Source organism: Xyrauchen texanus, chromosome 8 (genome assembly GCF_025860055.1).
Source record: "Xyrauchen texanus isolate HMW12.3.18 chromosome 8, RBS_HiC_50CHRs, whole genome shotgun sequence".
In the NCBI taxonomy this organism is placed as follows: Eukaryota; Metazoa; Chordata; class Actinopteri; order Cypriniformes; family Catostomidae; genus Xyrauchen; species Xyrauchen texanus.
Genome location: NC_068283.1, coordinates 49173935 through 49183178, shown reverse-complemented (window position 1 = coordinate 49183178; position 9244 = coordinate 49173935). Strand labels below are relative to the sequence as shown.

Here is a 9244-nt window from a genome sequence, read left to right as displayed (position 1 = left end):
CACCAAATTCGTACTGAGAAGGAGAAATGAACACCTTTTAATCCTATATATTCTATATATATATATAATCCATGTGATAAAAATATTGACATGTATCTAATGTGCCATCTCACAATTTCCCTTAAATGTTGCTTGATCTATGTTTTCTTGCAAACTCTAATGGGTTAATGTTTCAGACGTTGCATACTATGGTTAACCGAAATCATATGTGTGGCATATTTGGTCTCTATAACTTGGTATTTTGAAGATTGAAATGACTGTGTACATGATATGTCGATAAAAACATCATATTAGTATTACAAGAATATTTCCTAGTTCTAAGAGGAACACTCTTAGAACAAAGGGCCATAAACCAAATTCCCGCCTGGAACTTCCACTCTTCTTATTGGTCGAGCCAATGAGAGGTGGGACACGTTTTCTAAGGGCATAAATTGCGCCAACAACGGACCTTCACTCTCTTATCTTCGCTCTCTCTTCTTCTTCCTCTCTCTCTTGCTTCCTGCCCTCTTGCTGAATGATGCTGAACTAGGAGGCCCCCAAGGACTCCCAAGCGTGCGCCAGGCTACGGCCTTGTCTTTCCATTCACCAAAGATCCTCTGACTCCCACTTCTCTCTCTCATCTCTTCCTTCTTCCTGGCTGCTTCCAACTCCCAACTTACTTCATCTCTCCTTGGACTTCCCCCGGCACCCCTCTCTCTCCTCTTCTGCTGAACATTTGCAACTGCTTGGAACAACCCCTCAACTCTCTCTTCAAGTGAGTCTCAACTCCACGCTCTGGAAACACCGAACCGAAATCCTCCGTCTCAAGAAAGCCACGAGGACGTGACATCCACGCAGCCTTGCTCAGCCACACATAGGCCCATTTTGCAAGTATCATTTCATCTGAAATCCAAATGCGTTAAAGTGTGTAATTCCATTTGCTGGCTCTTAAAGGGTTAATTGTTGTAATAAGTTGCTATCCTTAATAATCTCTTTATTTTCCTTATTGCCTTTATTTTGTTTATTTTATGTTTATTTTATGTTACATGTTAAGTGTCTGTTTGTCAAGTGTAGTGATATATCCTAGTTCCTTGTATTAAACCCAAAAATATTCTTGATTGTCTGTGTTTGTTGGTCATAAAGCAAAGCCTCTTTAATGTGCGATTTTAAGCTACGAGCTGATATTATCAAGGTAAGTTAACGTGCTTTGATGAGTAAGCTTATAACTAAGAATAAACCTTCAAGGGAATTGATCAGGAATATTTAGCAAAGCTGTTCGCTGGACGAACTGACTGGTTGCGGTAGCCTACGGGTCAATTCCATTGAGGGTTTAATTAAATTAATATAGCCTGTCTGCATATAATGTATATTCCTAATTAATTATAATTCGTTGTGTTTAATTATCTATATATATTTGAAGCAGACTCCTGGACTATATAAGCCCTTTTTGGGGCGTTTTTATATGTATTGGTATCCGGGTCACACCGTATGATTAATCATTGATTATGATCATTAATATTAATTATACATTTCCCCAAACCTGACCTGCATACCCTACATCTATAACAAACACCATGTTCGAACATAAGGATGCTCATAAGTGTACGTGGTACCAGAGCACCCTAGGCCGAAGGTCGATGATCGATTTTGTAATGGTGTCGTCGGATCTGAGGCCATATGTTTTGGACACTCGGGTGAAGAGAGGGGCAGAGCTGTCAACCGATCACCATCTGGTGGTGAGTTGGGTCAGGGGGTGGGGAAAGACTCTGGACAGACCTGGGAAGCCCAAGCGAGTAGTGCGGGTGAACTGGGAACGTTTGGAGGAGGTCCCTGTCCATGAGATCTTCAACTCACACCTCCGGCAGAGCTTTTCAGGCATCCCTGCGGAGGTTGGGGACATTGAACCGGAGTGGGCAATGTTCAAAGCTTCCATTGCCGAAGCCGCGGCGGAGAGCTGCGGCCTAAAGGTTTTAGGTGCCTCAAGGGGTGGTAACCCTCGAACACCGTGGTGGACACTGGTGGTCAGGGAAGCCGTCTGACTGAAGAAAGAGGCCTTCCGGGATTTGTTGACGAAGGGCTGCGGCCTCGGCCGTGAGGGAGGCAAAGCAGTGGGTGTGGGAAAAGTTCGGAGAAGCCATGGAGAAGGACTTTTTTTTCTCCGCCAAGGCTGCGCTTTGTCACCAATCCTGTTTGTGATATTCATGGACAGGATATCGAGGCGTAGTCGGGGTGGGGAAGGTGTGCGGTTCGGTGGGCTGGGGATCTCATCGCTGCTTTTTGCAGATGATGTTGTCTTCATGTCATCATCGGTCCGTGACCTTCAGCTCTCACTGGATCGCTTGGCAGTCGAGTGTGAAGCAGCTGGGATGAGGATTAGCACCTCTAAATCTGAGGCCATGGTTCTCAGCAGGAAACCGATGGAGTGTGTACTCCAGGTAGGGAAGGAGGTATTGCCCCAAGTGAAGGAGTTCAAGTACCTCGGGGTCTTGTTCACGAGTGAGGGGACAATGGAGCGGGAGGTTGGCCAGAGAATCGGGGCAGCGGGGCGGTATTGCACTCGCTCTATCGCACCGTTAGTCACGAAAGAGAGCTGAGCCGAAGGCAAAGCTCTCGATCTACCGGTCAATTTTTGTTCCTACCCTCACCTATGGTCATGAAGGCTGGGTCATGACCGAAAGAACTAGGTCGCGAGTACAAGCGGCCGAAATGGGCTTCCTCAGAATGGTGGCGGGCTTCTCCCTTAGAGATAGGGTGAGGAGCTCAGTCATCCGCGAGGAGCTCGGAGTAGAGCCGCTGCTCCTTTGCGTCGAAAGGAGTCAGTTGAGGTGGTTTGGGCATCTGGTAAGGATGCCCCCTGGCCGCCTTCCTAGGGAGGTGTTTCAGGCACGTCCAGGTGGGAGGAGGCCTCGGGGAAGACCCAGGATTAGGTGGAGAGATTACATCTCCAAACTGGCCTGGGAACACCTCGGGGTCCCCCAGTCAGAGCTGGTTAATGTGGCTCGGGATAGGGAAGTTTGGGGCCCCCTGCTGGAGCAGCTGCCCCCGCGACCCGACTTCGGATAAGCGGTTGAAGATGGATGGATGGATGGATGGATATTTTGTTTGATGTGATTTCGTGTTTGCATCAGGTGTGTCTGGAAGAATGTTCTTTTAATATTGTGATATTCTTATTATTGTTATAATAAATGTGGCAGTGATTTATACCATGATTAATTGATGCCAGAGAAATGTTTTCCAAATAAATACAATTATTCATTTGTTTATCATATGATGCGACTCTGTCTTTTCACTGCACCACCGAACCTGTGTTCCTTTCATATTTCCTTGGGTGTAATTCCCAAGGTAGCGTATTCAGTGTTATCGGACTTAAATGATATAAGAAGTACCAGGCCATGGTCACAACATGCACACACTGACTAGTCTTTGCCTCTTGTCTGATCAGTCTCCTCTTTAACCGCTCTTTGAGTTTAGCGGGTCAGCCTGATCTTTGCAGGTCTGGGTATTACCATATACCTTCCACTTCCTAATAATACTGTCTATTGTGCTCAGATGGACAAACACAGCCTTTGTAATCTTTCTATAGCATTTCCTGACCTGTTCCTTTCCACAACTTTATCTTGTGGGGCTTTTGAAAAGATGTTTCTGCCCATCATAGATTATTTGCTTTGATTTGCACTGTAAGCAGTGGAGTCTTCTCTGAACAACTGCTTTTATTCTGAATTTATTTATTTAAACTCAAAACAGCTGATTACAGATGAAAGCCGATTAGCTTGATTTGTGATCTGGAAGGTGATTGGTCATTCCTCAGCATGTTTACAATGGCTGTCCTAATGGGGTATTTACTTCTTAAAATTGGGTATTTTACAGTTTTACGCATTTATTGATAATATTAGTTTCATTTTTATACTTGTGTGTTGTGGGTAAGTGTGTTGAAATAATGAATGATATGTTTTGATTTTAGGCTGTAAGGTAACAAAAGGTGACTTTAAATGTGACTTAAGATGACTTTCTATTCCCACTCTCATGATTTTATTTGAAAAGTTTTTGTCATTGTTCTACTTACTAAGGTTACATACCCTTTCATTTAAGTTTTTCTTTCTCCTCTTCTTCTCTTCTCAGTTTTTCCTCTTGAATCTGTTTCTCCAATTCCTCTCGTTCTCTTCTCATCTCGTCTCTCATCTCTCTCTCACGCTCTTCTTTCTCTTTTATTTCTCTTTTATATCGTTCTTCTCTCTCATTAATCTCTTCTTCTCTCTTCAGTTTCTCCTCTCGTTCTCTTCTCATCTCATCTTTCATCTCTCTCTCACACTCTTCTTTCTCTTTTATTTCTCTTTTATATCGTTCTTCTCTTTCATTAAACTCTTCTTCTCTCTTCAGTTTCTCCTCTCGTTCTCTTCTCATCTCATCTTTCATCTCTCTCTCACGCTCCTCTTTCTCTTTTATTTCTCTTTTATATCGTTCTTCTCTTTCATTAAACTCTTCTTCTCTCTTCAGTTTCTCCTCTCGTTCTCTTCTCATCTCATCTTTCATCTCTCTCTCACGCTCTTCTTTCTCTTTTATTTCTCTTTTATATCGTTCTTCTCTTTCATTAACCTCTTCCCAATCCTGTAAAATTAGCCTAAAACGCCTAATCAAGGCATACCCAAAGTAAATTTAAAGCTGTTCTTGAACCGTTTGGAGTACATGCATGGTTTTGGTCACATTTGAAAGGGGACACTCTGAAGTTTTTTCTCCAGCAGTCAGAATTACTGTAAGTGCTACTGATTTTGAGTAATAGAAGTTTGAACACAATGAAATAGAATTTTCTTTTTCCACTTGAAATTTTTTTTTGCATACAGATGCCTGCAGATGACTATAACTTGTAGCTATTAGCTTGAGAACACAATGGGATCACAGCATGAATCCTTACCTAGTCCAGGTTCAAATGTTATAACAATATCATAAAAAATGAATATTTTACACATGTTTTTCTAAGGGTACACCTAGGCTGTTTTATAAAAGTGCCTTTTGGATACTCCAAAAGGTCACTTTGGAAACCTAGGACAAAAAGGCTGCAACTTTTGAACGCTTCAGCGTACAGTCATAATTGTGGGCTCTAATGAAAGATGACACTTAGAGCTATCATATTCCATATCCAGATCCACTATTAGTTTTGCTGACACAGAGTAACTGATGCATAAACACATTAGAGTGCCTTTTCCCTTCTTGAAACTAAATGTTGTGCATATAAAAGAGTCAAAACTAGTGCTATGGTGGACAATTTGTTTATATAAAAATACACAACAAACTATTTACATTAATTTTTACATAAAGTATTTACAAACCATTATAAAATTGTACATGTTTCTAGCAACATGCCAGTCATTGTAGCAGTCACATTTGTGTACAAAGCACATAGGCACAACACAGGAGAGTACTTCACTGGTGTCTTTGCATGACACTGCCTGCACTTCAGGCGACCAGCGGTGCAAGATTTGGTGATGTGCAACGGCCTGTGATGTGCTCTTCGTGGAGCAGGAGATACGGGTCTGGCTGTGGAGTGAGACCCCAACTCTGCCATGCTCCTCAGCAAGGGTCTCTCTGAAAGCCCTCCTCTCTTGATGAGGTGCTGTCCTGCTGCTCCACTTTATGTGGCCGCTTGCTGAGTGGGGGAGAATAAATAAATGTAATTTACAAAGCTAGACACAACTTCTCCATCTTTTCTGTATTCTATATATATATATATATATATATATATATATATATATATATATATATATATATTAGTTTTTCTTTTCGAGTGTGTAAAAATGTATTATTGTATGTATATTTACTGTAAATACTGTATACTTTGCCAATGTACTATGGAACAAAGAGATGGGCCTACACCTCCCCATGAATTCAGCACTGTAACAAATAGATGGCCCTACACCTCCCCACCTCCCCGCATTGTAACAAATAGACTCTCAAACACAACATATATTCTTATTTTCAACTTATATTTATTGATTTATTTACTATATATATATATATATATATATATATATATATATATATATATATATATATTTTACAGTAAATATACAAAACATCTATATATCATGTCAATAGATCTGAAACAAACAATGAACTAAAACACGCACAAACGGTTCAAACACTCACTGAGGAAACACAGGACAAAGGGTAATTACAAAATGTGTATTCATTATTCAAACTAAAGCTTATTTATGTGGAATATACAGTAATATATGTTATAAACACAAGAAAACACTTACTTGTCCAGAGCCGTGTCTCATCTCTCCATCTGCCTCTGAATCATCCGTATTGTTTTCAGAAATTTCATCTCCAAACTCAGAATTTTGACAATGAATGCCTTCTTATATCACATCCTGGGGTGAAAATCCTGTTTTTAGCGTCCGTTTCACCATATTTAAATCGCCAAATGTGTAAACAGTTCCAAAGCAGCTCTGCATGCATTTACGCACGGAGGCGCACAGCAGGGGTAAACTTCGAGGAAACTTTGCGCACAGGAATAACAGAGCCGTCATCTAATAGTTCCACTAAAGCCGCATATCACTGTTTTCAGAATTTCATTGGCTATACGATCGTCAGTCATTTCCACTCTTCAATGTAATTGGTTTGATCAGTAAACAAAGGAAAGTGGGTATGCCCTTACACTCGACACAGATGGTGGTTGGGTATTGAAGGCTGTGGACAGGACATGGAAGCTCCTATTGGGTCAAATGAGGTGTCAATCGAAAGGCCAGAGTGCGTGCTTCCATTTTGATACCGGATATAGGAAATGTTTACATCTGAACTGAAGTTATTACGGTAATATGTGAAAGATTAGGCACAGCTGCCAGGTGCTTTGAAATGATGCAACAAGAGTCTGTGGATATTTATTGATGTAATACTGTGATTTGGACTAAACATTTTACTTGATTTGATCATTTGGACATTTGACAATGAAACAACACCGTTTTTGTCGGGAAGTTATGGCTCAGTGTACAACTATGAGGCATCATAGGTGAGTTGCCTAAATTTTGTTATTGGTTGTTTATATGTTGGTGGTCTGACAAAGATATAGATTGTACCTGCGGTTGTGATTGTATCTTAAAATGGTTTATATCAATAGAAAATCAAGAAATGTAGCTTTCCAAAGATATGTGGCATGTGTACCAATGTAACACACAGCTGTTTTGTTTATCGCATACTTTTATTTTGTACATTTAAGGGCCCGTCCGCGGGCCTAGATTTCCATGGTGTTAAACTCTTCTTCTCTCTTCAGTTTCTCCTCTCGTTCTCTTCTCATCTCATCTTTCATCTCTCTCTCACGCTCCTCTTTCTCTTTTATTTCTCTTTTATATCGTTCTTCTCTTTCATTAAACTCTTCTTCTCTCTTCAGTTTCTCCTCTCGTTCTCTTCTCATCTCATCTTTCATCTCTCTCTCACGCTCCTCTTTCTCTTTTATTTCTCTTTTATATCGTTCTTCTCTTTCATTAAACTCTTCTTCTCTCTTCAGTTTCTCCTCTCGTTCTCTTCTCATCTCATCTTTCATCTCTCTCTCACACTCCTCTTTCTCTTTTATTTCTCTTTTATATCGTTCTTCTCTTTCATTAAACTCTTCTTCTCTCTTCAGTTTCTCCTCTCGTTCTCTTCTCATCTCATCTTTCATCTCTCTCTCACGCTCCTCTTTCTCTTTTATTTCTCTTTTATATCATTCTTCTCTCTCATTAAACTCTTCTTCTCTCTTCAGTTTCTGTTTCTCCCATTCCTCTCGTTCTCTTCTCATCTCATCTTTCATCTCTCTCTCACACTCTTCTTTCTCTTTTATTTCTCTTTTATATCGTTCTTCTCTTTCATTAAACTCTTCTTCTCTCTTCAGTTTCTCCTCTCGTTCTCTTCTCATCTCATCTTTCATCTCTTTTACTTCTGTTCTGAATTGCATTTCTCTCTCTATAAAATCCTCTTCTCTTCTCTTCTTCTCTTTCTCTTGATTCTGTCTCTCTTCCTCCATTATCTTCTTCATTCTCTCTTTCTCTTCATGTTTGGTCAAGAGTTCTTCTCTCTCTCTATTCAGTTTCTCGACTCTCTCCATCATTATGTTCATTTGTTTTTCTTGTCGTTCTCTCTCCATCTGTCTGAACATCTTACATGAGTAGTAACTGTCTCTGTTTGCTGTCACCATGACGTCTATTTTCTCCAGTAGATCAGAAACCTGTGTGCAATCTCTAGTCTCATTATTATTGAACACATGGAATCTGTTTCCACATTCTTCAATCAGCTTCATCAAAGGAGATCCTGGTTTTCCCAAACACTCTTCAATGGTTTCATCCTTCAGATCATCTCCTCTGGTGAAGAGTATCATTGTGTACATTAAAGAGTTTTCACCAAACGTCTCTTGAATGATCTTCACTGATTTCGCCTCCTCTTGAGTGAATCGTTGTCCTAAATTCAACACAATAATGAACACATGAGGTCCTGGCAGTATCATTGAGATGCAGTTAGTGATTTCTCTCTGGATGTCTTCATGACTGAGTTCAGTATCAAACAGTCCTGGAGTGTCAATCACAGTGATGTGTCTGCCGTTGATTTCTGCTGTTTCTCTCCGACACTCTTTAGTAACTGACTCTTGTGATATAGCTGCTTTAAACACTTTTCTTCCTAAGATGGTGTTTCCTGTTGCACTCTTGCCAACTCCAGTTTTTCCCAGCATCACAATCCTCACATCACTGGTGTCGTCTCTTGAACCTGAAAGAACAACAATATTGCTATTGACATTTAAATGTGTTGTACTTCAGATCATAATTAAGTACACTCCCCATAATTGTGTCTCATCGTACAACACTTACTCATGATACAAACTAAGTAATGTACCAAAAAAGCAGCAGAACCTACAGGTGGAAGGACAACGATTAGAGAACACTAGCGGAAAACAAAATGGCTGAAAACAACCTGGTCTCATCATAAGTCATTACACTAGTAAGTTCAGTCAGGGCTACTTCCATCATGACTTATGGACGAATGAAGCAATCTGTTTATGTTGACGGTATGATTCTGTTCTGGGACAAACTACCCGGCCATCCATGCGGAGCAGGAAGTGAAGTGAATAACCCCGCCCCAAAACACAACTATACGCCAAACGTCCCCGATCAACCAATGATGCTGTCTGCTGACTTCATTGAATCCAAACAGCCCAAAATACTTTAGTCATCAAGTTAACGAAATTCAGAATTAATGTCAATGAACACTGATCACTACTAATTAATCTCAACTAATGTCATTC

The 9244-nt window shown here is 40.5% G+C and overlaps 1 protein-coding gene across 1 annotated transcript in view; it reads right to left on the bottom strand.

Moving 5' to 3' along the window:
- Positions 1 to 951: 951 nt before the first annotated feature.
- Positions 952 to 9244, bottom strand: part of LOC127648213 (GTPase IMAP family member 8-like) — a gene marked incomplete at its 3' end in the record, with an annotated part of 9404 nt that continues 1111 nt past the window's right edge. Inside the window, exons 2-5 of the mRNA XM_052132794.1 lie at positions 7827 to 8709; positions 7347 to 7667; positions 4069 to 4162; positions 952 to 999 (exon numbers count right to left, since the gene is read on the bottom strand). Of these exons, the coding sequence (XP_051988754.1) occupies positions 952 to 999; positions 4069 to 4162; positions 7347 to 7667; positions 7827 to 8709 (1346 nt within the window). The remainder of the gene's footprint in view (positions 1000 to 4068; positions 4163 to 7346; positions 7668 to 7826; positions 8710 to 9244) is intronic.